Genomic DNA, 27510 nt, shown 5'->3' on the forward strand with positions numbered 1-27510 from the left:
TAAACATGACAGCTGAACTGTGTTGTACGCACTGATTGGTGTGTTCTAAAAGGAAGCAGCTGCCGCTTCAGCCAGCACAGCAGCGCGATGACGTCACGAGCGTGCTGGGCGGAGTCGAGGAGGTTGTGTTTTGTGAACTAAAGCACGCAGATAACGAGCTTTTTCTTAACTTTTATCAGTTGTTTTTTTTTGGTAATGAGCGTTACCAATGCGACGAAACGGATGAAGTGAATAAAGCCTGAAAACTGGTAAGAGTTGTTTATATCAGCGGTTAAGGTTTTGTTTATGTCTGGCTGGGCGTTTGTATCAACACGCCGTGCTAACTCCGAGAGAAGCCATCATGCTACAGACCCCATAGCTAGCTAGCTATATTACAAAGAAAGCGAGAGAGAAAGAACCCGTTCTTTCTCTAACCTAGTGTAATAGGACTGAACTCTGAACTGAGTTTCGCGGTGGAGTTTAAAGTAAGCAGTTGCACAGAGTTTGAGTTTAGTTTCGTGTGTGAGAGTGGCTGCATCCGAAACCGCATACTTGCATACTATGTAGTATGTGAAAAGCCGTATGGCCGAGACGTACCCGGATGGCGTACTACTTCCGGCGAGATTTTGCAGTATGCAGCCCAACCGATGGACCCTACGCGAGTCAAACAATCCCACGATGCAACGGGACTGGCGCGGACGAGTTCAGAAAAGAAAAACGCAGAAGACCGCGTGGGTTTAAACTTGGTTTAACAATACCCTAATAAGTTGTGTTTATGATGACGTCGATTGGTCACGTGACAGCGCTAACATGGCGGATGTAGCATGTCCAGGATTGTATCCATAATACACACACACACGTGTACTGATTAGTACGTACTGTTTCAATGGCAATGCAGTACGTACTGCCATAGTATGCTATTTCGGACGCATACTAATTATATTCGCTGGCCACATTATTAGGAACAGTCTTATTCAGCCAGTCATGTGAAGCTACACTTGAGGCTTTCTTGGCTGACAGGAGTGGAAACCTTTTTGTGCTCTTGGAGCTCATTTGCCTCCAGGTTGAGTTTATGCCTTCCGAGATGCTTTTCTACTCACCACGTTTATAAAGAGTGCTTGAGAGTTCCTGTAGCCTTCTGGCCATGCTCCTCTGACCTGACCTCTCCTTGACAAGGCATTGCTGTGGGCCACAGATTTGTTGCTCACTGGATGTTTTTTTCACACCATGTGTTTAACACACTTGTGTGTGTGACTCACAGGAGACCGGCAGTTTCTGAAAAACTGAAAGGAGCCCTTCTGGCACCAACAACAACACTAACAAAATCCCGATCACTTATTTTCCCTCTTAATTCTGATGTTTGATGTAAACATTAGAACCGAAGCACTTGACCCGTCCCTGCATGAATTTGTGTTGTGCTGCTGAAACTTGATTGGCTGGTTTGAGACGTTCCTAATAAAGTGGCCGGTTAGTATAAATATGTGGGGTGTTGAACCAATTGATATTATCATATATGTTGAGGTTGGTGCTTCAAGTTGTGTCTGAGTCATAGCCACTGGAATTGTGCGCATCAGAGATAATGATGTAGGAATATGTTAATATTGCATTACAGCTCAATCATACAATCATGAGACTGGATTATGTTGTCTAACCTGTGACAGTAACAGTGAGCTGAACTAGGAAGGTTTTACTTCTTTTTTTTTTTCTTCTTATTTATTTTACAAAACTTTGTAGATTCTTGTATCATTTACTTGATTAGAAGAAACCGTGTTTACCCCTGCAATGCTTAACAATCGTTAAAGTGCACCTATTGTGTTCTTTTTTAAAAAAATTTTTTTTTCATTTTCAAATATTACCTTTCATGTAGTGTGTTACAGTTGTTTGTGAGTAATTTTGGAAACTTTGCAGACGTCTTTACAAAGCGCACGACAAACGGAGTTACTGACTCCCAAACGAAGGAAGCGATTCTGAACAGCCGAATCGATTCGTTAGTGATTCCAGACTTTATTTCCTGTACAAATCTGCGTAGGTTTGTAACAAACAAAAAACCCCCACTTCTGGTCTTCATGGGCTTCTCGCGAACAGACGGAGCTGAATCTCGTTACGGTCGTGGGCGTTTCCTTTTCGACACACGCTGACGGCGGTAGACCAATCACAACAGATTGGGACATCTGACCAGTCGGAGCAGAGTATGCTCTCTGAAAGGAGGAGTTTGGAATGAATCATTTAGAACGGATCATTTAACGAGTCGTTTGACACTGAGTGGTGGTGGTGGGGGGGTGATGCTGCAATTAAAATTATGAGCATGTTAAAGTGTTCTTTGACCTTGGATGCATGTAAACTTCTTGTACGAGACTTTTAAAACAAAATTGGACACATTTCGAAATCATAATGGGTACGCTTTAATTCTTTGGCGCTGGGAGCGCGGTCGAACTAGTCGACTGTTTGAGCTGGATCTTTTCAGTTGAGGTTTGGGAGCCTACTTGCTTATCTGATCTGGGGATTTTTTTTAAATCTGTTGTTAATGGAGGGGACTCTGTGGCTTAGTGGCTAGCACGTTACCTCGTACCTCCAGTTTGGGGGTTTGATTCCCACTTCAACCCTGTGGGGGCGGAGTTAGCATGTTCTCTGCATGCTTTGGGGGTTTCCTCCAGTCCAAAGACATGTGTTGTAGTCTGACTGGCATCTCTAAATAGTCCGCACTCTGTGAATGGGTGTGTGTGTGTTTGAGATCTGCGATGGGTTGGCCCAGTGTGTCCTCTGCCTTATGCCCCGAGTCCCATGCGACAGGCTCCCCGCAACCCTCTGTAGGATCAGTGGTACCGAAAATGGATGGCTGCATTATTAATGTAGCCAAGAAAAATGGATGCGCTCAATGAAAATTCACCAGTATGCCCAGGAAGGGCAGATGGGCTGTTAAAAGCTTGAGATCTGCATTTAAAAACCCAGCAGGAATCGAGAGCAGTGCGAGGAACCCGTTGCGGTCCGGGGAAGAGAAGGACCGCCATCGAGTCGGTTTCTTTCTATCGGGTGCTGGAGCCAGTGTAGAAGAACCTTTTCATTCATATATTTATGAGTACAGGTAGTAACGATATTTCAAAATGCGGGGAAGGTGAAAATTAAATCAAAGGCGGGGGCATTTCCCTCGCTCTTAAATCGCTTATGAATGCTTGTACGGCTGTGCGCATTTCAGTTTCGAATTAGCAGCAATTGTTGGAATGGTGGGTTCAGTATTATTTTTTTTAATGAAAAACAGTACAGTGACCAACTCTCTTATAATATAACATAGAAAACTTGAAACCAAATCTTCCACCAAGCTCGCCTCGCTCCTCCCGTCAGTCAGCTCGCCTCGCTCCTCCCGTCAGTCAGCTCGCCTCGCTCCTCCCGTCAGTCAGCTCGCCTCGCTCTCGTCACGTGATGAACGAACTCTGACTCCTGCTGACCTGTGCTCGTGACTCGGCTCATGCCGAATCGAGCAGACGCGTTCAGTTTTTAATTGTAGCGTCGGTTCTCTAACCGAACTAAATAATTTTTATTACTATTAAACGCTAGCGTGGGCGGTGCCGCGGTGGGCAAATGATGTAATCGATGTGGAGCCGAACACCGTGTAACACCGACTATCGCAGCAAGCCTAACGCACACGATTGCGCATGGGCGAAGAGTTAAACCCATTTATTAACGATAACATAAGCTGACGACAAGCCAATAAGGACTAATGCACAGTAATGCACAGTAAACAGTGAAAATAAAATTTTTTTATAATAAATTAGTAGTCTAATGGTCACATGACCAACATTTTCACTAATTTGAGCAGAAGAGTGCCTGAAAGTACCGGTCCAAAAAAAAAGCATTGATTTTTTTTTTCTTTTCTTTTCTTTTTTTTTCCCCCCTTTCCCAAAACACCTGTGCAAATCATTCCAGATTCCCATGGAGCTTTGGGAAGGGGGAGGGGTTGCTCTTTTGGCATATTTTTCGGAACCCCCCCCCCCCCAAACTTCAATATCCATAATGCAGTGCACATAAACATTAACTTTTTAGTCTGTAATACTAGCATACACCAATGTTTTTGACTGGATGTTGTGATTTTTGTGATTATATTTTTATATATATATATATATAATTAGATGATGGTTTGTTTTTTTTTTGTTGCTATGTGCCTAATGCATGTAAGTTTTCATATCGGCACCCCGAGCTCTCGGGCTACCAGTGAAGAGAAAACTGTTTTAAATTTATTAGGCCTGCAGGTAACTTTTTCATTTAAATTTTTTAGAGGAAGGATTCTGACTCGAAAGGGAACCAACTTTCTGGTTCCCACCGAATAGTTGGATTATACGTCATTACAGTTTGGGAGTGGAGGTAGGTGTGCATTAGGAACCAACAAAAAGTTGCAGGAGGGGGCGGTCCTTCATTCCACTGGGCAGTCGGATATATCGCTTGACGTTCATTTCATGTAGTAATGAATTTTAATAAATTTAGAATTCATCATTATTATTATTATTATTATTATTATTATTATTATTATTATTATTCAGTTCACTGAGGGTTTGGATGATGCACATTGCTTTAGATGATGTGAATAGGTAGATGGAGATACCTGCTGGGCATTACTGCCTGGTGATGGTGCCACCAGACCAGCTGCAGGGTCTTCAGCTGGGAGCCGTCCCTCATCGACATTTCACTCCAATATTCCTAGAACATCTGATTGGTAGAGCAGTTTCGATTATGCTTGTGGGCATCTTCTACTACTTCTACTGAAAGTTTGAATGTATTATGCTGCAGACCGTAGCATGATGTCTGGTCAGAGAGAACTTGTAGTGCCGCTGACTGGGAACTGAAACTCCTGAACGTGGTCCTCCGTCATAGCTGGGGTTTGGCAGGGTGTCCTAGGTGGACCTGATGAGCAAGCTAAAGCTGGCTTGTAAGTACCTTTCACATGTCATTTCAGCTAATTGCACTGTTGACGATTCCCTCCCATGTTCTCTAGCTTTCTGGCGCTTCCTGACTTTGTACTACGTCTCTTTTATCCTGCCTGCTTCAGAGATCGTCGGCTCTCTTCTTGTGGCTGATACCCATGACTCTGGACTTGTTCCCCACCGTACTGTCCTCCTGCCTGACCTGGTACTTCAATCTGCTTGCTCTAGTCTCCACTTGCTATCTGTTCAGATGCAGGTCTTGGTGTCTGATCTGACAACTCTCTTCTCTAGAAATGACCTTGCCCTCTCTCGTCTGTAGCTCAGGCTGATTGACGTCGGTGTCAACTGAAGGGTGTTCCTTTCTAAAAGGCCAACATTGAGGCGTAAGCAAGATAGACCCAGTCATTTGCACGTGTAGACGGCGGTCTTGGAATCCGTCCTCCGTGCCGTGGATGCTGTAACCTCGCGAAGTTCCAGGGGCCCCGTTAGCCATCGTGAGCGCGATTCACGCTGTAATTTTATTGGGAATCCAGAGAATCCACGGGGGCTGGTGGGATGGTAATCTGTGGGTGAGGTAGAGCGAAACGGGGGAAACGGAGGGTAAAGGGGAGGAGGCGTACGTCCTGGGGATGCGGGATAGCCAGCTGAGGTGTACGGGGGAGAGTACTCAGGACAGGTAGGTGAGAAAGTGGGAGAGTGATCAGAGCCCAGGGCAGAGGCGGCCACGTCGTCATCATCAGTCTGATAGCTGGTGGAAGAGTCCGGCAGAGGGTCGGTCTGCGTAGAGGCGTCAACACACACATTTGCTCGGCGGAGTCTATATCTGAGACGTGGGGGGAACCCCGCATCTCCAGAGGGGGGGGTGCGAAGAACTTCGAGTAGCATAGTGAAGTCAGCAGTGAGATGCGCAAGCTGATCGCGAGTGTTCAGATCCAAATCCAGCCCCTCCAGTAAAGGAGATAAGAAAACGTGACGGGCATCTAGGACACACAGAAGAGACTGAACTGTATTAGGCGGTGATATTGACCAGTTGGATTCACACGTAAAGATTAAGATTAATTTATTATTCACAATGAAACCTAGGAACTGGGGAGTACAGACAGAGGAGTGCAGACACACACACACGAAAGGAATGCAGAATATTACAAGGATATTATAAGGTATAGAGTAAAGTAAAGGGGGCAAACTATGTGTAAGCATCATAAACTGAAAATGTAGAACAAAATATGAAGGAAACCACATTATAAAACAGGAATGTAGAACAAATATGAAAGAAACTTGCTCATAGTGTGTGTGAAGGTGTGGAGAATCCTCTGCTCACGATAGACCAGTCAGGACTGACACTGACAGGTTATTTTTTTAAGAATGAAATGTGACTGGCCAATTATAAGGGTATTGGAGCTGGGCTACACCTGCTAGATAACCGTCCCTGGGAACGGCACACTCCGTGGGAACAAGGTCTCTCAAAATTGTTGATTCGCGTACGTCATGGTATTCGGGGAAAGCTATTTCTAAACACGTCGGTGTTTGGGTTTAGAAAACCGTTTAAATGAGGGAGCTTCGGCTCCGGGTGTCGGATCGCTTTTTGGGGACGTCTCAAACTGTGTGGGTCTCGTGTGGTGGAACGATAAAACTTGGACCTTGCTTTTCCTCACTCTCTGGTTCCATGGGGTACTTTACTCTGCACCCGGGGCAATTGGTCGTAAGTATACTTGATTTTGTAAATAACTTGTAATAGTAGCTGTGTAGTGGTCAGAATTTTAGCCCACGTTTACCAGATTAAACATTAGCTAACAACATTTCGGTGGGATTCAAATCCGAGCTTTGACTAGGCCGTTCCATAACCCTCCATTTCTTCTTTTTGAGTCGTTCCTTGGTGGATTTTTCTCATGCGCTTATAATCGTTATCCTGTTGAACGCTCCACTTTCATTTCAACTTCAACTTTCAGACAGACGGCCTCACGTTATCTTCAAGCACTCTTTGATATGATGCAGAATTTATAGTTGAATCAATGAATGCAAGCTGTCCAGTCCCTGAGGCAGCGAAGCAACCCCAAACCATAACACTACCTCCACCGTGTTTTCACAGTTTTTTTTTTTATGGTCTTTTTAAAAAAACAGTCAGTAACGTTAACTCTAGCGGTGGTGGACACACGGTGAAGACTAAATTCGTCTGGTTATTAGGCAGCTGAAATGTCTGAGTCCTTTATTTCTCCATTTGTGTTTTTTTTTTTTTTGTTTTTTTTTAGACAGCTATGGAGACGTGTCTGTGGTGTACAGCATCGGCCGAAAGCGATGCGGCGGTCGTGAGGGTTCTAAACCGCTACTGCACCGACGCCATGACACCGAAAGAAATGCAGGATGCGAACAGTGACTTCATATATTGCCTGGAGTGCGTGGTGGAGTACCACCGAGCAAGAGAGAGGGTCCCTGCCCTTCACAAGGTACAAACACTCTGCGAATGAATACACACACACACACACACCGAGCAAGTGTGGAGGCCAGCACACTGCGAACACTACACTGTACACTTTAGGAACAAAGCATTAAAAATCGCCGCTATACCGCACAAGGTGCGCGCGTGACAGGCAAGCGTTGTTAACAAATGTAAACAATGATTTATCATGTATTGCGTTGCGTAAATGTCCATGATGGATCACAGTTTTTTGGGAAACGTTCAATAAAGTTTAATTTTGGCCGCCGTGTAGGCTGGCTCTAACAAATCTATCCATTTTAAGAACCGTCTACACGCTCAGACTTTGCCTTTTTCTATTTCAGCATCTATGGAAATTGGAGACCGCTCGTCTGCTCAAAGTCTTCCGGGACATGTTGGAGGCCGATCTGGAGGACTCGGACTTGTTCTTTGTCGACGACGAACAGGAGCAGCCCGTCTCAAAGTTTACACCGGAGGAATTTCTCAACGGGCTGAGATTCCCACTCATGGAAGTGCTGAAATACCCTTACCTGCTGTGCGACCGGGATCTCTGTAAGTTACTCCTTGAAAGTTAAACGCTGTGAGACAGGACCGCTCGTACTCGCACGCCCCGTACTGTTTTGAGCATGCCCTTGTCGACTTGCCCTGGCCGTGAGACAGCCCCCGCACGTCGTCTTAAGGGCCGTTTTTATTACCGTACTGGCTCAAATAAGGTTCTGTAGATGAGCCCGTTCGGGGGTAGACTTCAGGAGTAAAACGTCCTTCAGACAAAGCTGTTTACAAGTGCGATCCAGCGCAGGGTTCTTCTACAGCACCGTTGAGTTCTCGAATCCGATTGGTCCGAAAGTGTTTGATTTTGCATAGCAGAAAGCACCGATGATGCACTCAGGTGTCAGCGCTTTGCAGCAGTCTTTCTTAAATTTGCGATTCTGGGATAAATGTGAAATTCTGCACTTCCAAATAAAAGGCAGTGAAACGGGTGGAAATTTTGGGGGTGTTTCGTCCTTGTGGGTGCGATGAATGAACGTCGGTCTGTTTATAAAACAGTCGTCACCGTCGGCGATGACGTGGTCCCCAAATTGCCTTCTGTATTGCAGTAAAACCTGACGGGTAAGTTGAGAGACAGCTGAAATTGTCACAATGATGACAGGAATGTGACGGTACCGTGGCATGCTAAATGGTTTATTTGTCTCCTCAAGCATTTTGCTTTGTGTGTGTGCGCCAAAAAAAAATCAATGAAACGTTTATTCACACTCTCTTCACTCAACAACTTGGAGAATAACTAAATGAAACAAAAGACTAGGCAGGACGTTGCTTAGCACTGAGCACAGACACCAGGGTTTAAATATACAGACTAATTCAAGATGAGCCGAAAACGTACGCGGGACGTGAGGTAGACCGCGAACGACGGGACACGGGTGGAGACGAGACATGAATCAAAACAAAAACACGCTGCATTCTGAAGGCTTGGGTGCGAGAGGGAGGTTGTTGACACGCCAACACGGTCACGTTTCCCAAATTTCCAACGTCGGTGGAAACTCCGGTTTCCTCCCCCAGTCCAAAGACATGCACGGTAGGCTGATTGGCGTGTCCGTAGTGTGTGAACGTGCGTGTGAGTGTGTGCCCTGCGATTGACTCTCACCCTGTCCAGGGTGTACCCCGCCTTGTGCCCCATGCTCCCTGGGATAGACTCCAGGTTCCCCCGCGACCCTGAAGAAGGAGTAAGCGGTTGAAGATGGATGGACGGATACTGTTGAAAAGATGACATGCAAGATATTAACAATGCACTAACAATTGCTAAAATGTTTTGATAAAAGAAAATCTAGAAAGATTAGTTTGAGCGGTTCAAACAATCCAGTCACGGTCAGTAATGTCAGGGACTGAGCAGCTGAAGCCGTGCGAGCTGAACAGTGAACGAACACCGGGAAATTGAAGCGCTTTACTAGCGGGGTAATTAACTCGCCCAAACGCGCCCTTAAGAATACACACTATCGTACGGTATTACAGTAGCGTACTCGTAATGCTTTATTTCAGGGGATCAGGTTTTCACAACAAGTTCAGCTTTCACATGGTTTTTTTTTTTTTTAAATGCATGTTTGTCTAAGTTAATATATAAAATGTATGAATTTTTGGTTTAAATCTTGCAATTTTTTTTTTCTTTTTTGTGCGATGCCATATTAGTCTGCGCAAAACTGACAAACGATCAAATGTACGACGAGACCAAATATTGACTGGAGGATATTTTTCATCAGAAAACGATGCCGTCGTATTCTCGTTATCTGTGGCATAGGACGGTCTTAAAATGACTTGTTTCTCGATTATTTCTGGGACAGTATATTATCCAGTAAAACTCGTCGTGACGGGGCCTACACGGTATCGATACTCAGTGTTGGGTTGGTGTAAAACATTGTAGGCTGAAACTGAAATCTGAGTCAACCCTGCTAAAACAACCTGCTGTTGGATAATATCTTCGAGGTCTTTCATTATTGATGTAAAATACTGAAACTTGAGGATGTTCGGTGTTGTGGTGTTTTTCCATCAGAGAAGTTCACCCAATTTGACTTGTTTGTTTATTTTGTTGTCCTAGGTTGTTGGTTATTGCCAAGCTATTTATGAGCCTTGTTTACTTGGGTATAGCAGTTTAAAAATATATATATATTTTTCATTAACGTCGTACTCTCTTCTTAAGGAAATTCTTTTTCTCTCGCAGGCGAAATGGTGGTGAATGTGTTATGCAAAATGGAGGATATGCAAAACCCCCTACCAGTGCATGACCAGTATCAGGGAATTTACCTGCTCATGGTGCACCCGAACGAAAAGGTATGTCCATGTATGGTTTTGGGACTCTTTGGTTTATCTCCGTTATATTACCTCAGTTGGAATTGGGGTTTTTTTTTTTTCCACGTTTATCAGTGCATCTTTCCTGACGTTTTCCACAAGAAAATGTAGGAAGCCTATCCTCCATGAACGAAGGCACTTGTGATGAGTTTTTATTAAGTTTTTAATATTGTGGTTATAATTTTGATTAAGAATATCTGGCAACAATTCACGATTGATTAGTTCTAATGTCTTCTATATAGAAGCCTGCTGTAGCGTGCACAGTCACATTTTAATAGAAAAAAAATACAGCATTGCTATTTGAATCCATTAGCCGAGAGGTAGTTGAAAAGTTTTTGACCCTGTAGCACCGATGAATGCTACTACGCTTTGTTTTCTTAGTGTAACATGCAAATTATCTTGCTGCCATTGTTGAATAGCGTTGCCATGAACGAGTGTACCTGGTCTGCAACAATGTTTAGGTAGGTGGTACGTGTCAAAGTAACATCCACGTGAATGCCAGAACATTCCCCAGAGCGTCACACAGCCTCCACCGGCTTGCCGTCTTCCCATAGTGCATCCTGGTGCCGTGTCTTCCCCGGTTAAGCGATGTGCGCGCGCACACACCCGTGCGTCCACGTGAGATCAAAGAAAACGTGATCCGTCAGACCAGCCCACCCTCACCTGCTGCTCCATGGTCCGGTTCTGTTGCTCACGTGCCCATCGTAACTACATTATGACTGACGTTTATCAGATGATCTGTCGCAGCATGAGGATCTCGTTATAATTTTAAGTGCTCGGACAACAAAATGAGCCCCTCAGACTAGCGCAAAATAAGTGAACCGACTCCTTTTTAGGATCCACTTCGACGGGAAACCGAAAGCAGGATGGAGACTCGACACGCAAGACGCGTATTAAAGATGTACGGTAGTTTCTAAGTGCTACCGGGTCAGGAAAAATAATTTCACTTCTTACAAGGTAATTGATTTTTCTAATAGCTTTGATTCAGCACTGCAAGCTGTGCTTTGAAGTGAGAAGGTCTGTCTCGTAGATTATTCATTTCAGACCACGTTTGTTTTCAATCCCTATAGTCGTCATGTAAAACCGGAGAAGGTACTTATGGCCGTATAGTATATCTACTTAAAATTTATTAACGAATTTCATTTTCGTCCTTGTCCTGTCTTAGGTGCGTCACTGGGCTATAGCCACTGCCAGGTCGTTGGGCAGGGTGGACCGAGATAACTATTATGATCTCCAGGAGGTCTTCTTGTGCATGTTCTATATAATTGACTTGGGAATCACTGTGGACTTTCCAAATGTGGATGACTCTTACTGCTCTGGCAAGCTTCAGATGCTACCTCCACATCTCTATGACTCCAAAAATAAGAAGAATTATTGGCTAGGTATGCTTTCTGTACTTTTTTTTTTTTTTTTTTTTTTTTTTTTTTTTTTGTGGTGGATAATGGATAATCCACAATATGGTGGATTCCCAATCTAACCCCCACCCCCTGTTTTTACCCCCCCCCCCCCTTTTACATAATTGTGTGAAAAGGGCCGATTCTTTCTTCTGTAAGAATGCATATTTGTGGCGTGTAACGTTGTTGACTTGCCTCCCAACAAGACGGACCTTCTAACCCTTAAATCCTAAATCCAGCAGTATTATGCAAACCTCTTGTGTCCTTGAAGAATTTGCTGAAGGTATTAACCGCAGAGATGATTCTCCAGGAGTAACACCTTCATATATTTTTCAGGTATCTGTATGTTGCTGATGCAGCTGGATTCACAGGCCATGGACTCTTTGTTAATGGGGCCCGAAGGGCAGGCCAGCATTCCCCAGTGCATTATTAATACCATGAATGACTGCAATAAAGGTAAAACGCAATGACCCGATTTCAAGTTTGTATGTTTTTATAGTTGTTTATAAAAAAAAATCAACTCTAGTACTAGTCTGTCTACTGTCTTTTTAAAGCACTCTTTATTTTAATGAAACCTGAAACGTGGCCGTGTATGCCATCGGGTTCCACCATGCACGTCATGTTTTGTAGACTCGCATGCTATACTCACTATTACACATTAGTCACTGTGGGTTTTAAATTACTTGTGTGTTTGTGCTTTGGGCGAATGTAACCTCCGCAGGTCATTTGAAAATATCCTAGGTGGGTACAAACGAAAGTCAGTGAGGTAGTGAGTGGACTGACTGACTGACTAGCACAGGACTTCTCTGCTGACATAACGCAATGAAATTCCAGTATGTCGTCTGTCTTTTAGTCTTAAGGACTTTTCTACCCTTATAGCCTTAAGGCTCACTATAGGTCTAATATATCATTAATTTAAGGCCCAGAACACCATTTGGGACGGGTTATTAGTCAATAGTTGTGTTTGTTCCTTTGTTTTTTTTTTTTGTTTTTTTTTTGTAAAGGAAGCATAGCTGTTCACATAACTTCACAACAATATTTAACAATCGGCTAGCGATAGAAAATGTCCCGAAAAATAGTTTAACGTTGACTTATTCACCTTTTTGTGTTTGTTTTTGTTTTCAGATGACCCGGGATCGGATCCCTTCTGGCCTGCTTTGCACTGTTTCTTGGTCGTTCTAGACCGACTGGGCTCAAAGATCTGGGGTCAGATAGAACCGCTAGACGCTTTCCAGGCCATCACTAAAGCAGACAGCTACATAGCTGAAATTAAAAACATCCGACAGAAAACTGCAGGGTATGACGCAGCAGTCTGGCTCTGTGACTCTGCTGTAATAAAGTAACATCGCAATACGCTTGCACTTTAAGTTGAGTAGATGTAGGCTAGGATAGCGTTTTAACTTGCGATTGAATTTGCTGTAATTGTATCTGTAATTTTACCATCTGCATCACTCCGCATGTAGGACTACCGGTGTATGCACATAGTTTAGTTGGTGACGGAATAATTGATTTTGTTAATTTTTTTTTAACTCTGAATTGTAATCAGGACAAGAGTGAAAGAGGAGACTGAGGATCACGATGATCTGTTATCCTGCAGTCAAATCGTGTATGACTGTTACGCTACGGAGCGAACGAGTCGAGTAAGGCGATGATATTTTCCTAACTGCGTACCTTATTTTAAATTGCAAAAATAATCACCACAGTTTTGACTGATGCCTAGAAATATTTGAGTACCTTTTTTCTTTTTGTAACAACCCTTACTCCTCTTTCTGTTCCATGTATGCTGTGACCTGTAGTCATCAAACTACTCATCTGGCAACAGTGACACCAGTGGCAATGCAGTCTTTGAAGAAATAAGCTGCCTAGTTAACGTCTTGCAGTCTGAAATGGGCCAAGGCATGCGTGTATATGGGAGCACCTTTCTCTGGTTCATTCCGTTTGTTCGCTCGATCATGGAGTTGAACGTGCTTAATAGCATCTGCATTGGGGAAGTTATCCACTATCTGGATAACAACGCCGACAAGGACGTGCTGTCTGGACGGACACACACCTGCGACAAAGTCACGGAGTTCTTTATCCGCATCCTCGTTGATATAATTGAGCTGCACCTAAGTAAAGGCTGCATGGAGACACTGTCCTACTTTACCCATATCTGGGTGGATTTGGTAATGCAGTGTGCTACCCTTTCTGGCGACATTTTTCATACCAGAATACACGAAGGTAGGGGGGTCCATGCGGCATCTTCACATTTCGGTAGAGGGTCCCGGAAGCCGGCAGTCGGTGGTGGTGCCGTTAGTCAAGCTTGCATGAAGCTGATTCGCTCTCTGTTGAAAGAAGGGGGACCGACGGCTACAGAGACCGCGCCCTTTCTGAACCTGGTTAACAAACAGATGCGCGGTGTCTCGGCCAGAGGGTGGAATCTTCCCAAATCGGAATATGAGAATCTTAAGAAATGCTTAATCAAGCTTGTAAAAGCAATATCGGAAAGGCCTGCGGTTCCAAACGATGTTCTGCCATGTGCTCCCCCAACGCCACCTTCAGAACCTTCAGAAAATATCATTTCCTACCCAAATCCCACATTGACCCCGCCTCTGCAGCAAGTACAAACCAGGGATGTAGAGGTTGGTCCAAGTCGTCCTATAGGTACGATTGATTTTATTAAGAATGAACCACCGTGGGATCATGGGGAATGTCAAAGTTTCTATGATGGCCAAGAAGAAATGATTACGATAAAGAAAGAAGCTTGCAAGCCAATACCAAGTTCAGAATTTGGATCTCCTCCTGAGGTTAATTATATAAAAAACATAGACTTGGGGAAAGGACAGGAAATTGAATCTGGAAAGATACGAGACGTTGCTAAGAAAAGATTTGAAACTGAGGATGAACAAGGTAAATGCAGTGGCTTGAAAGAGTTTGGACATGCATCGGGTGTAAGCCTTCAACCTTCCACCTCACAGTCTAACATCTCAGGCTCTGCCGGATTTAGCAAGTCCTCTAAAAGGACGTTGGAGGATGACGACGACGACGACGATGAGCCCTTTGATGTCCGACTGCGTCGTCTGAAGAGACCTGTCGAGTCCCGTAACGAGAATTCAACCGAGTCCAGACAGGTTTCAGTACCGTTGTCTCGCAGTGCAGAAAAGGTCGATGAGGCCAGCGTAATCGCCACTTCAGATGTTTCTTCAAATGACAAAAAGCTGTTAGAAAACAGGGTAGCACGTGATCCCTCTTTTGACTCGAGTACGAGCCCGGGTCGTTGTTATGATTATTTGAGCGAATCACAATTATTTGAGTATGAAACCGAAGAGTACGTGGCATCTGCCTGGAATGAGCCAGACATTGACATCCCAGTTGTGACCAAAAAGCAAAAACTTGATTCCAAAGCCTGCATTAGTCCGGAGGCTGTGGAACCCATGCAGAGTCCGGAGGCTGTGGAACCCATGCAGAGTCCGGAGGCTGTGGAACCCATGCAGACTCAGCTGGCCTCGGACGAGGACGTCGAGAGAGCCTGTCTGCAAGTAGAGGCGCAAATCTGTAAACAGCAACAGCCACATGAACCAACCACATCAAACATCCAAGTGCCATCCAAACCGAGTTCCAATGAAAAATATGATTTCGTTCAATCCAAACATTTCAAAAGTCCCCCTGAAAAAACTGGCCTCACTGATAAGAAAGGCAAGCAATGGCTGTGCAGAAAGCCTCCTGTTATTGAAGCCCTGAGCCAAAAAATCAAGAAACATTGCAGGACACACAACACCATATCTCCAAACCCTGTGAAACCATGTTCTTCCACAACGCTGACTGTTGCATCACCCTCTATGGTTGTCCCTTCCAGAGGCTGTCCTGCCTCCTCTGTTGCACGTTCACCATCCACCCCTGCCATAGTTCCACCGAAAAAGGTTCGCAAACGTGCTGAACCAGAATCTCCTGCAGAGCTTCTGGGGTTGAAAAAGAAGGAAAGGAAAGCTTTTGATCTTTCGCAGCGTTCCTTGGTCTCGTTGGGTGAGCTTCGATCACATGGCCAGAACGTGCATGTCGAGCCACAACAGAAGTCAAAAAGGGTTCGTCAAAAGAAGGTTGGTGTGAAGAAAGGCAAGAAGATGCTTGCATCACAAGATATGCAATACTTTATACAGAGCCGTAGGATGCTCCAGAAGCCAACGGCGGCCACTGGGGCTGTTGCCAAATCAAACAAATTTTCTGTACCTGAGACCCTATCAAAATCAAAACCTGCAATTGAAACTGTGGCGGAATCGGGAGATGAGGAGGATGATTACGATTTCCTTCCATGCTCTCAGCCTGATCCTGACCGAAGGGTGGACAGTAAAACGGGTACTTGTCAAGTCAACACTCATTTGTCAGATGAATCCAAAAAAGCAGTAAATGATTGGTCTGAGAACGTTACAAGTAAAGAGCTCAGTTCCCATCAAAACAATAAAGGTGCCTGTAGTTCCATGCCAGAAGGTGCAGAATCCAGGGATGGAAACTGTGGTGGTGAAGATGATGATGATGATGAATGGACAAGCCTTACACAAAATGAGCCTACGGACATGGAGTTATGCTCTCAGATGGAGCAGATGGAGGTAGAGTATGGTGAGAACTTGTACACGGTCAGTGACTTTGGCAACCAACCGAATATTTCTAAAGGAGAAACGAGTGTGCCACTTAAACCATTATCTGGCAACCCGCCTCAGAAATCCCTTCCTGATGCTTCCACTGAGACGTCTTCAAATGAACAATTGTTCTTAAAACCTAGCATGCCCCCGGAGTGTCAGAAAAAGACCAAGCCTTCGACGACAAAAATTTACTCCTCAAATTCCCGCAGTGCCACTTTGGTCAAAGAGATGGGGAAAGTAGCCAACCCTCCATCTGCTGCTAATGTTGCTAAGGCTAAGGTTGCACGACCACCACCAGCAATGCCGCCGCCGCTGCTACCAAAACCACCTCCAAAATCCACACCACAGCCTGAATTCCGCCAGCCTCTACCCCCGAGACCCTCCCTGAACCCTCTAAAACCTGATTTAAAGTCGTCTCTTTCTAGTGTAGCGTCTGCTTCCCATGTACCGTCCTATAAGACCTATCCCAGACCAGAAGCGCCTGTACCGATACAAACGCCAACGGTGGCTCAAAATCGAAGACTCGATAATACTCCGACGTATGAGCCATCCTACCTGAAACGGGCGATTTTAAAGTGGGAGTACAACATGTTCGACAACTACAGAATGTTTGGGACACCCAAAGACTTGTGTCCATTTGCCCTTAAGGAAGTACCAACCAATTTCTCTAGCTACCAGGAGTACTTCAACATCTTGTACCCACTTCTGCTCATTAATACATTTGAGGAGGTGGGTGTTATTGTTTTGTTTTCATTATGCACCGCCATAAACCTGTACTAGGTCACCATATGATTGATTGCACTTTCATACTGCATTATGAACTGTGGACTCCCCGAGCATGCAAAATACTTCCTTTCTCTTCTCCCGTAGATGGTCCGTGAATGGCTTAATGGTAGGAAAGTCCGTATTGAACTCCACGTCCAGGCAATTGAATACCACAGTTGCATTGCCAGCGCCAGTTTCAAAGGTACGGTCACTTAATCGTGAACACTTAGCAAAGTTTTCTTATTGCTTATAATATTATTAGGAACACCTGCTTCCTGCTATTATCCAGTCGGCCAGTTAAGCGGCAGCATTGCAATGCATATGATCTGACCGACCTTATGTCTGATGTGAAGCTCTGTGAAGAGCTTCCATTAATGTTTACATAAAACATCTGAATGGGGGGGAGGGGGTGGGGGGAGGGGGGTGTGACTGACTGGCTTGCATAGTTGTTGGTGTTTGGGCTGGTTTGAGTGTTTCAGAAACTGCTGATTTCCAACAGTCTTTAGAATTTAAACAGAATGGTGATCGGGGGTGGGATTAACATAAAATATTCAGTTGTGCCGGTAGTACAATATATGTAACTAGATCGAAATGTTGGTTTTTTTTTGTTTTTTTTTGTCATGTTGTGTAGTATGCCTTAATGCTGAGCAGGTGAAGAAGCAGTTGTATCCTAGAGAAGATGACCTTGTGCTCCTCTGGCTGCCGGAGAACACTGGTGCATATGCTAACGATGAGCCAGGTTCTACTGAGAATATCCACTTTGGCTGTGTGGTGAAATCCATGTTGAGTAATGGAGGTATGTGTGTGTTGTGCATGGTGGTTTTCTTTTCACAAGATTTCCTAATCTCACCCTAGTGTGTTCATGTACGAATAAATTTAACGATGGCCAGGGTCGATGGTCTATAGTGCGCTTGGCTGAATAATTCTGCTGATCTATATGTGATCTGATTTTTTTTTTTTTTTTTTTTTACATTTTTATTTTTTTTGCCGTCTTCAAATATAGGTCCGTTCTCCACGTTGTACCTTACCGTTCAGACGCGTGGTAACGTGTCCTCCGTTAACACCCAACCCGTACGCTGTGAGGTGATCGGCTCCCTGATCAGTACGCTGCGGGAATTCAGAGCGCTGTGTTTGCTACAAAAGAGCAAGCTGGAGCTTCCGGTTCTCAAGCCAGATATGAAATACTTTGCACCCTGCCAGGATGACCTGACGAACCTAGATATGCCTGTGAGTAGGTCATTCGGGTCACTAGGGTAGAACGCAGCTTGTTAGGTTGTTTAATTTGTTTGTTTGTCCCCCACGTAGGAATATAATCGGGACCAGGCCCAGGCAATCAGCTGTGGTGTTGCGATGGTGAAAAGGAAGCAGAATACCCCAAAGATTTTGTTAATACACGGACCACCAGGGACCGGCAAGAGCAAAATCATAGTTGGCATGTTGCACCGTCTTCTCTCTGTACGTCCTTTTTATTTGCGCGACTTCTTCTTTTTTCTTTCTTTCTCGCTTCTTATATTTGCGCTATTGACTCTTCCTCAATCCTTTCGTTTTCCTCATTTTGGTTGCGTATGCTGTAAACTCTTTAGGATGGAGAGAGTCCTTCACTGAATCGCTATGCTAAGTCTCGCAGAAGAAGAATTCTGCTCTGCACCCCGTCTAATGCTGCCATCGACAACTTGATGAAGAAAATCATTATTCTCTTCAAAGATATGTGCTTGGACAAAGATGCTCCACAAGGTACTAGTAACGTACACTTCACCGCCACGTGCGCTCCTGTATGTGTGACGTGATTATGACCGTGTAAACATGTCGCATGGGGGAGGCCTTGAGGGATTTCTGTCCAAAAGTCACTCCTGGTTGAGACACTTTGCTACCTTTTTTTTATTTTTATTATTATTATTTATTTATTTTTTCAAAAGCAGTGTCTGTATGTGATGTACTTGCTGTCCACGATCACCTGGGTACAATAGATGCTGTCATACCATTTACATTTCATCTCACTTAACTCCGATTCACCTTTTCTCAAATTTTTGGCTGCGTATTTAGGCTGTGACGCTGTCAAATAACATCTACGCCGATCATCCGTAACATTAAAACCATTACAAATCCATACAAATCCACTGCCCCGTGCACACGCATGGTAATTTACAGATTGCCATTTATGAACATAGTCATGGGAGTATGAAGAAAATCTGTGTTTCTGAAACGTTTGTAAATCTGGTGGAACTCCATTTTTTTTTTTTTTTTTTTTTTTTTCCCCCCCTTTGGTTTGGTTCATGCAAACATACAGGGAACTGTGGTGACATCAACCTGGTGCGACTAGGGAGTGAGAGGACCATCTCGGAGTACCTGACACCCTTCAGCCTCGACAGCCAGGTCAAGAAAAGATTGGGTGAGTATAAGACGTGCATGTACAGTTTAAGGGTGGTGGTGGGATGGTGTACACTGATAGTACAATAGAATAGGCGTATCGTGAAAACCCCTAGACGCTGTTCTTTGCCCTTCAGTAACGTTGGATTCTATTGTGCATTTCTTTGTGCAGAAAAAGCACAACAAATCTGTGATTGGGATATCCAGAGGAAGAAGGAGGAACTGGACAAGCAAATTGAAAAGCTGTCTCGGCAGTGTGCCGAGACGGGCAAAAAATCGGCCACGGTGAGGCACTACTATACACCTAGTACTCCTAAACAGGTTTCTGAAAATTCGGAATAACAGACACACCCTTACTCTTGTGGAGCAGGCTTAAAAACTGCTGGATGTGGAGGATGCTGGATGGCAGAAAAGTGTCGCGTTCGGGTGTCTACTGTATCGCTGTAGCTAGCGGATCACATCGTCGGTGCTCTGGCTGAGCCATAGATTTTTGAAACGCACCTTTGGACGTGGGACTGACCGATCGGATAGTCTGTAGGCTATGATTAAAGGCAGGTTTGAACTCGTACGCAAGTCTAATCGCGTGCGCAGGCAGTCACCCGAGCTCAATATCGAACCAGAGACCACGAAGTTCCCAGCCACGGAGGGTTGTGACGTTCCGCAGGATTCCAAAATTCCGTTCTGTTCGCTATCTATTCACTGACTTCATTCCACCATGGTCTTCTGTCCTTTCTGCAGTTTGAACAGCTGAATGCCAGGAAGCTAAAGTGCTTACAAGAACGGGAGGAACTCAGCAAACAGTTGAAGGAGGTATACATCCTTTTTTTTAAAAATAAATAAATAAATAAAATGATCCCTTTAACAATATGCCTCTTACATCTTTTTATCCTCACTTCATATTCGTCTCCCTTTGCCCTCTTGCTCTCACCTTTTTATCTCCTTTCTTTTATTTATTTATTTATTTTTTTAAAGTTTCGTAGTAAAAGACAATCGGTGCAGTCGCGTCTCTTGCATGACGCTCATGTGATCTGCTGCACGCTGAGCACTAGTGGCAGTACCCTCCTCGAGTTTGCCTTCCGCAACCTTGGACACGAACCGTTCAACTGCGTTATCGTTGACGAGGTCTGTTTTGCTTGATTTTTAAAATCATTTTAAATATCATGTGAAGGTGTTTATCAATGTGTTTTACAGTAGGCATGTGTTAACGGTGTGAAAATAGACCCAAGGTGTGTTCCTGTGTCCTTGCAGGCAGGACAAGCTAAAGAAACCGAAACCTTGATCCCTTTGCTTTATCGATGCCCGAACCTCATCCTGGTGGGCGACCCTATGCAGCTCCCGCCCACTGTCGTATCCCAGGTATCGCAGACTAGAATAAACTGCCAAAAAAAAACAAAAAAAGAGTCAAAAATTCGAAGTTCACCACCGAGAACTGTTTTTGTCCATCACTCAATCAACAACAGAAAAAATTCAGTGACTCAACAAAATTCAAGTGGGAATAACAACTCGAACATTTTAGGAAAGAAAAATGGGGCGGGGGGGGAACCCCCCAAATCTGGTTGCATAAGTGTGCAAACCCTTTGATATTGGGGCATGTGACTGCTCAGAATTAAGCAGTCATGTTCAGAAATAATTCTCCTACACCTGTCAGTCATCAATGGACTGATCCTTATTAACCCCAAATAATCAGCAGCTTCTGTTGGATTTTCATGACGTTCTTGGTTTCATCCAACCGCTGAAGCCAAAGACCAGAAGAGCTCACAAAGTATGACGCTAATCCGCGCTCCGTCTCCCTTCAACTGGCCGGCGATTATGTAAATTAAGCTAAAACCTGAAAATCGCCTAAAAAGTAATGATCAGGATAGGGGTACGAAAGAATCTCCAAACCATGAGCATGTTCCATGGAACACCGTGACGGCTATCATCGACAACGGGAGAAAATGGGGCACAGCAGGGACATTACCAAGAGCAAGTCGTGTCTCCAGATTGATCAATGGACAAGAAGAAGACTTTATAAGGGCGGCTGGCGAGAGACCTATGGCAGGTTTTTAATGGGGCGTTTTTGCAAGGATGACTTAAAAAAAAAAAAATCCTATTTGTTTTTTCTCTTGAATTTTGTTGGTTGCAATATCAAATTAATGGTGGGGGAAAAATATACATGATCTTCCTTTAAGTTTTTTAATCTCCAGCAACGCTGAGGGATTATCTTCCTTCACGTATGGAATAATTGTCGTTGGGGTTTTTAAAAATTAAGTGTGTGTGTGTGTGTGTGTGTGTGTGTGTGTGTGTGTGTGTTTTGTGATCTCAGACCGCCAAACAGCTGGGCTACGACCAGTCGCTGATGGCTCGGCTTTGTAAGACGCGTCCGTACCCCAGCATCTTCCTCAGTTTCCAGTACCGCATGCACCCAGTTATATGCGAGTTCCCATCCAAGTACATCTACAACAATGACTTGAAAAGTGACCGGTATGAGATCTTTCCCTCTCCCACACACAACTTTTGGGCCAAGCAGGATAGATTGGCTTCCTTAACGGTTGCCTTAACGTACTCCTCCCCTACTTGTACCTCCAGAATATAAGGAATGAACATCGTGGATCGTTGTGGTTGTATTTTAGTTGTTGTCCCTTGTTTCTTTCAGATTTGTAACATTTAATTACAATGTAAAAATAGTTTGTTTTTTTTTTTTTGTTTTTTTTTTTTTTTTTCTTCCAGTGAGTCCATAAATTTTTCCCATCAGGCATTTTGGATTTTTATTTATTTATTTCTTTTATTTTATTTTGACCGGTGTTTTCTTCCTTTTTGTTTTTTTTTTTTTTTTTCATAGTGAGACTGCTCGGAAGCTGTGCTCATCCTCCTGGCCGTTTGAACCCTACAGAGTGTTTGATGTGATCGATGGAAAAGAGAGAAGAGAGGGAGAGTAAGTTGAGGGAAGATGGACACGGGGAGGGAAATGGGCTCCGATTTTAAGAACGTCGCTGTGCCACTCTTGTTCAAAAATAGCTATTGATATCTGCTGTCGTCGTTTTTTAAAAAAAAATTTATTATTATTTATTTAGTTTATAATTCAAGTATTTAAAAAAAAGGCATGCGATATTGTTGCGCATTGTTCTATAGTTTAAAAATGAGAACTGGAGAGTGCATCGGGACTGAGATCCAGTGGCGCCCAACACAAAGCAATGCGAGTGGGCAGTTTTTGTTCTCATGCAGGAGGGATCGGGTGGTTCTGGTGTAATGTGGGCTTTACTCAGATGTGCGTGTGATTCTTTTGCCTTCGTTAACACCTTTTTTTTTTTTTCGTGTCCCCCATACACGCCCCATATAATAGGCTCTGCTAGGCAATATTTAGTATGACCAGTGACTTTCTGTTCTTACTGTCTTCTTTTTTTTTGTTTGTTTGTTTGTTTTTTTTCCCCCCCATCAGTTCCTTTAGTAACCTGAAGGAGGTCAACCTGGTGCTGCTGCTTTTGAAGCTGCTTGGAGAAAAGCATGCCATGCGCAAGGAAAAGCAGCAGATTCGCGTTGGCATCATCACTCCATACAACGCCCAGAAACAGCGTCTCCTGCAGGCCCTTCAGAACGACACGGACAAGGAATATAAAAAATGCATACAGTAAGGCAAAAGGCTCAGATGTTAAGCAAGAAAAAAACCTTTCACCTATAAGAGGGCAGTAGAAATCCCCCCCCCCCCCCCCCGAAATGCTGTCCTCATTTTAATGTCAACGATGTTATACCCCACCATGAAGGACATAAGAGCCAGTGTGAGGTTTTTGCAAAATCAAAGTGCTCCTTGCAGTATCTAATCTAAAACGTGTGTGAATGTGTGTGTGTGTGTGGTCAGGGTGGAGGTGGACACTGTGGATGGGTTCCAGGGCCGTGAAATGGACTGCATCATTGTGTCCTGTGTAAGAGCCAGCAACGAGAACGGTTCTATCGGGTAAGAAAGTTTGTGTGCGCGTCGTTTATTATATGCATGATGATGGTATACGCACTGTTTAAGATATAATGGTGTGGTGTTTTTTTTTTGTCATCAGGTTTGTTGCTAATCGCCAGAGGATGAATGTGACCATAACTAGAGCTAAATTCAGCTTGTTTATCCTGGGACATCTCTGCACTCTCAAGGTAAAGAGGGAGAGGGAGTGAAAACTATATAAAAATCCACGAGGCAACTGACCGAGAAATTCAACTGTTGCTTGTTGCTTTGTTGCTTTCTCACATGCCACCGCTTTGCTCCTGTATAGAAAATGACCGGTTTCCTGTCCCTTTGCTTGCTAGTGTGAACATACGGTTAATGGGTTAACTGTAGACACATCGTGGTGCAGTTTGCAAACAAAGATGTGACCGTTAATCGAATCAGTAAAGGGTGTAGTATTGCGCATGTTTAACGGTGCGGCCTACACAGCACTAACCCCCCCCCCGCCCCCTCCTTTTCCAACTTTCCCATGGCAGCAGAGCGAATGGGGCGCGCTGATAGAGGACGCAAAGGCACGTGGCACCGTAATAGAAGCCCACGAGTCCAGCTTCCACCAGGTCACGAAGAAGGTGCTGAAACCGATTCCATTCTCACATAGTCACTCGTACCCCCCCAACATTCCTGCCTCTTCTGAAGACCACAGAATGCACACGAGACCTTCAGACCCGCGTCTAGCAGAGGCTCATCGTTCCAGCAGAGAGCAGGACGGTGCGAACCAAAGCTTCACTCGCCCAAGGCCACCCAGTCGCCGTCCTTCAGATCCTCGGTTCCAGCAGAGCTCCACGCGTTCCTTTCGTGCACCTCCAGAACGACGTTACGACCATCACAACGCTTCATCAGGGTCGTGTAGGGCATACAGGAAGTAATATTTGCGTTTATTTTTGCAGGACTGTACATCTCTTTTGCCCGGTGACTGACATGTCATGGTAGCTCTGACTAAACGTGCTACCTATGTTTATACATAAAAAATAAATAAAATACAATTTAAAAAATGGCAAGAAGAATTTGGCTGAACCTAGAAGATTGCTAGCTGAAGTATTTGTGTAAAATAATGTTAACTTGAAAAACCACATTAGCATTATACCAAAGTTAATTGCTAATCAGCTTTATTTTAGCCATTTGTCTTCAAGTGTTTATAATTGATAAATAATAGACTTTTTTATGTCTTTAATTAATTTTTTTTTTCTTTTCCGCAATGCAATATTTAGCATCTATGCAATTCTAACTAACCCTCCCCCTTTCTATTGCTAAATGTATATTATTTTTTAAATTTTATTGTCAATTTTTTTTTTTTTTTTTTATGTGGATGGAATCTAATTTGTAAATTTTTATCGATCATTTTTGGTTCCAAAGTGGGCAAACGGGAGCAGACTATTGCTTCTTGTTATTTCACTTTTTTAAATGTTTTTTCCGAGCGATGTGATGCCAGGTGAGAGAACGCTGCACTGTAGGAGATTTGGGAGGAAATGGTTTATTTTCTGTTCTTAAGGTTTACGGTTGAGTGAACAGAATACTCGACCGTGTCCTGTAAATGACTCCGATTGTAAATCGGGCAAATTTATTATATTTTTGAAGTTCTGAGATGACCGTGTCTTTTGTTTGTAAATATTTTTAAGAATGTATATTTGTAATACAATTTTTGTATGGAACCTTGTCTTCCCCCCCCCCCCCCCCCCCCCCATTTTCTTCTACTTTTGTTCCTTTTGGAGCAAAAATCAGGAACGTGTGCTGCATCGCGTACGGCATGCTCGCACCCCGAACCGCGTGGCAAGGTACCGAGGGCGGCGTGCAGTTCGGAAAGCAGCCAGGATCCTTCTCTCGCTCCAGTAGATCTGGATGCTTAATGAAATTAAACTTTAAATAAACCAGCTTTAACAAAGTGGCCAGAAAAGTGCAGGTATTAATGTGTAATTCTGTAATAAACCACCAGAGTGCGCTTGCTTCACATTATTTGTACGTCGAGTAGGGTGAGCTGCTACGGCGATCCTAGATTGTGACTGAGAAGTAAATTATTATTATTATTATTATTATTATTATTATTATTACTATAGCAATAAATGTCTACAAGTGTTAAATACCTACAAATATGTATGTGACTCGTACTGTTAATATTGCCAATAAGACTATGAGGAAACTTGTAATGTGCTTATTGTCCAGTAACCCCCATTTCTTCCCAGGAAAAGAAAAAAGTGGCAGTGTTACATGATGCACAGTGCTGTGAACATTTCTTCTGTTTTTGTGTTCATCTCCTGCTAAATAGTTCTAGATCTTCAAACGAAACACAAAACAAAGGCAACCTGACTAAACACACAATACAGTTTATATTATTTTTATTAAAGCAAATGTGAAAAACTATTGCACCCATGTGAAAAACTAATTGCCCCCTCAAACTTGAAACCTGGTTGTACCACCTTTAGCAGCAATGACTGCAACCAAACACTTCCGATAACTTTAGATCAGTCTTTCACTTCTAGGACTAGGATTTACTCCTGTGATTTGGATCATTGTTTTGCTGCAGAATCCAGTTACGCTTGAGATTCAATTTACAGACTGAAGACCGGACATTCTCCTTTAGGATTTCCTTTAGGTAGAGAGCAGAATTCATGTTTCCCTCAATTATTGCAAGCTGTCCAGGCCCTGAAGCAGCAAAGCATCCCCACACCATCACACTTCCTCCACCATGCTTGACCGTAGGTATGATGATGTTTTTGTGGAATTCTGTGTTTGGTTTACGCCAGATGTGACGGGACTCCTGTCTTCCAAACAGTTCCACTTTCCACTCATCAGTCCACAGAACATTCTCCCAAAAGGTTTGAGGATCATCAAGGTGTGTTTGGGCAAAACTCAGACGAGTCTTAATGTTCTTCTGGGTTAGCAGTGGGTTTCGCCTCACCACTCTTCCATGGATGCCATTTTTGCCAGTGTCTTTCTGATAGTGGAGTCATGAACAGTGACCTTTATTGATGCAAGAGAGGCCTGTAGGTCCTTTGATGTTGTCCTTGTGACTTGCTGGATGAGTCGTCGCTGTGCTCTTGGAGGAATTTTGGAAGGTCGCCTACCTCTGGGAAGGTTCGCTACTGTGCCGAGTTTTTCCATTTGGAGATCACGGCTCTCGCTGTGGTTCTTTAGAGTCCCAGAGCCTCTGAAATAGCTTTGTAACCCTTCCCAGACTGATGTCTTTCAATCACCTTCTTCATCATCATTTCTGGAATTTCTTTAAATTTTTGCACAGTGTGTTACTCCGTAAGACCTTTTAACCCACTTCATGCTGTTGAGAAAGTTCTATTTAAGTGTAGATGTGATCGAACAGGGTTTGCAGTAATCAGGTCTGGTTGCGTCTAGTCCAGCTGAACCCCATTATCAGTGCAGTTTTGTTGAATCAGTACCTACGGGGGCAAATACATTTTCACACAGGCCCAGTTGGAATTGGAGAACTTTTTTTGCTTCAATAAATAACACACTCATTTAAAAAAACTCTATTTTGTGTTTACTCAGGTTGCCTTCGTTTTATCTTCGATTTAGTCTTAGTCCATGTTTTCTTTCCTTCGTTGTAGTTCGAAGGCGTGGAGGTCGGAAGTGATATAATTCTGAGTTCCCGCTTCCCACTTTACGTCACGCCGAACGCGACACCGGGGACACGGACTCTTCTTCTCTGCTCTGATGGAGTGAGAAAATTCAGAGCATGCTCTACAGCACAGAAACATTTAAAGTAGCTTGTTTATACACAACAACGGCAGAAATGTCTTTTTCACAGCACTGTATGTGATCTAATGAACTTTCACACGAATAAAACACACAACCAAGATCTTGTCCAAATAACAGTCATGTTTACTGTAAAGTTTACAACAGTGTCAAAATCTCTCATAATGAAAGTCTCTCTGAAACAGTTCAGTTCATTTGATAATTATTGCGTTTCTCTAGTTTACAGTGTGTCCATTGTTTCAAACCGTGAACGGCTAGATACAGTTCTGTCTGTTTTGATAGATATAATTGCAACCCCCCAGAACCCCCCTCCCCCCCCACCCCCACCCCCACCCTCCCCCGCAATGAACCTGCTTTTCTGTTTTGTAAAATATCCTTCATTTATTCCTTATTTGAACCCGCATTGATCACAAGGTCGTATCCTAATCCCATCACATCCTGTAGCAGCGCCGCTGCAGTGCGAGTGTTAAACTCTTTAAGTTATTACTGAAGTTATATTGCCATTTACAGGATAATAATTCCCCGCGTCCGTTCT

At 43.8% G+C, this 27510-nt stretch overlaps 1 protein-coding gene across 5 annotated transcripts; it reads left to right on the forward strand.

Annotated features, from left to right (window-relative positions):
• Positions 1–101: 101 nt before the first annotated feature.
• On the forward strand, positions 102–27282 carry setx (senataxin). Of its 5 annotated transcripts, none has more exons than XM_053648639.1 (25): positions 102–248; positions 7142–7336; positions 7671–7878; positions 10037–10146; positions 11330–11546; positions 11895–12014; positions 12684–12855; positions 13105–13198; positions 13355–16903; positions 17045–17141; positions 17571–17735; positions 17943–18166; positions 18245–18394; positions 18523–18673; positions 19227–19328; positions 19479–19591; positions 20045–20116; positions 20279–20428; positions 20555–20662; positions 21612–21769; positions 22128–22220; positions 22725–22913; positions 23142–23237; positions 23335–23422; positions 23750–27282. In XM_053648639.1, the coding sequence occupies exons 2-25, from the start codon at positions 7148–7150 to the stop codon at positions 24137–24139; spliced, it is 7005 nt and encodes a 2334-aa protein (XP_053504614.1). In that variant the 5' UTR covers positions 102–248; positions 7142–7147; the 3' UTR covers positions 24140–27282. The 5 variants fall into 5 exon arrangements, with proteins under 5 accessions (XP_053504614.1, XP_053504616.1, XP_053504618.1 ...); XM_053648641.1 differs by having other exon boundaries at positions 114–248; positions 23753–27282; XM_053648640.1 differs by lacking the exon at positions 102–248 and adding an exon at positions 4857–4897.
• The last annotated feature ends 228 nt before the right edge of the window (positions 27283–27510 follow it).

The sequence above is a fragment of the Ictalurus furcatus genome, chromosome 18, assembly GCF_023375685.1.
Source record: "Ictalurus furcatus strain D&B chromosome 18, Billie_1.0, whole genome shotgun sequence".
NCBI lineage: Eukaryota > Metazoa > Chordata > Actinopteri > Siluriformes > Ictaluridae > Ictalurus > Ictalurus furcatus.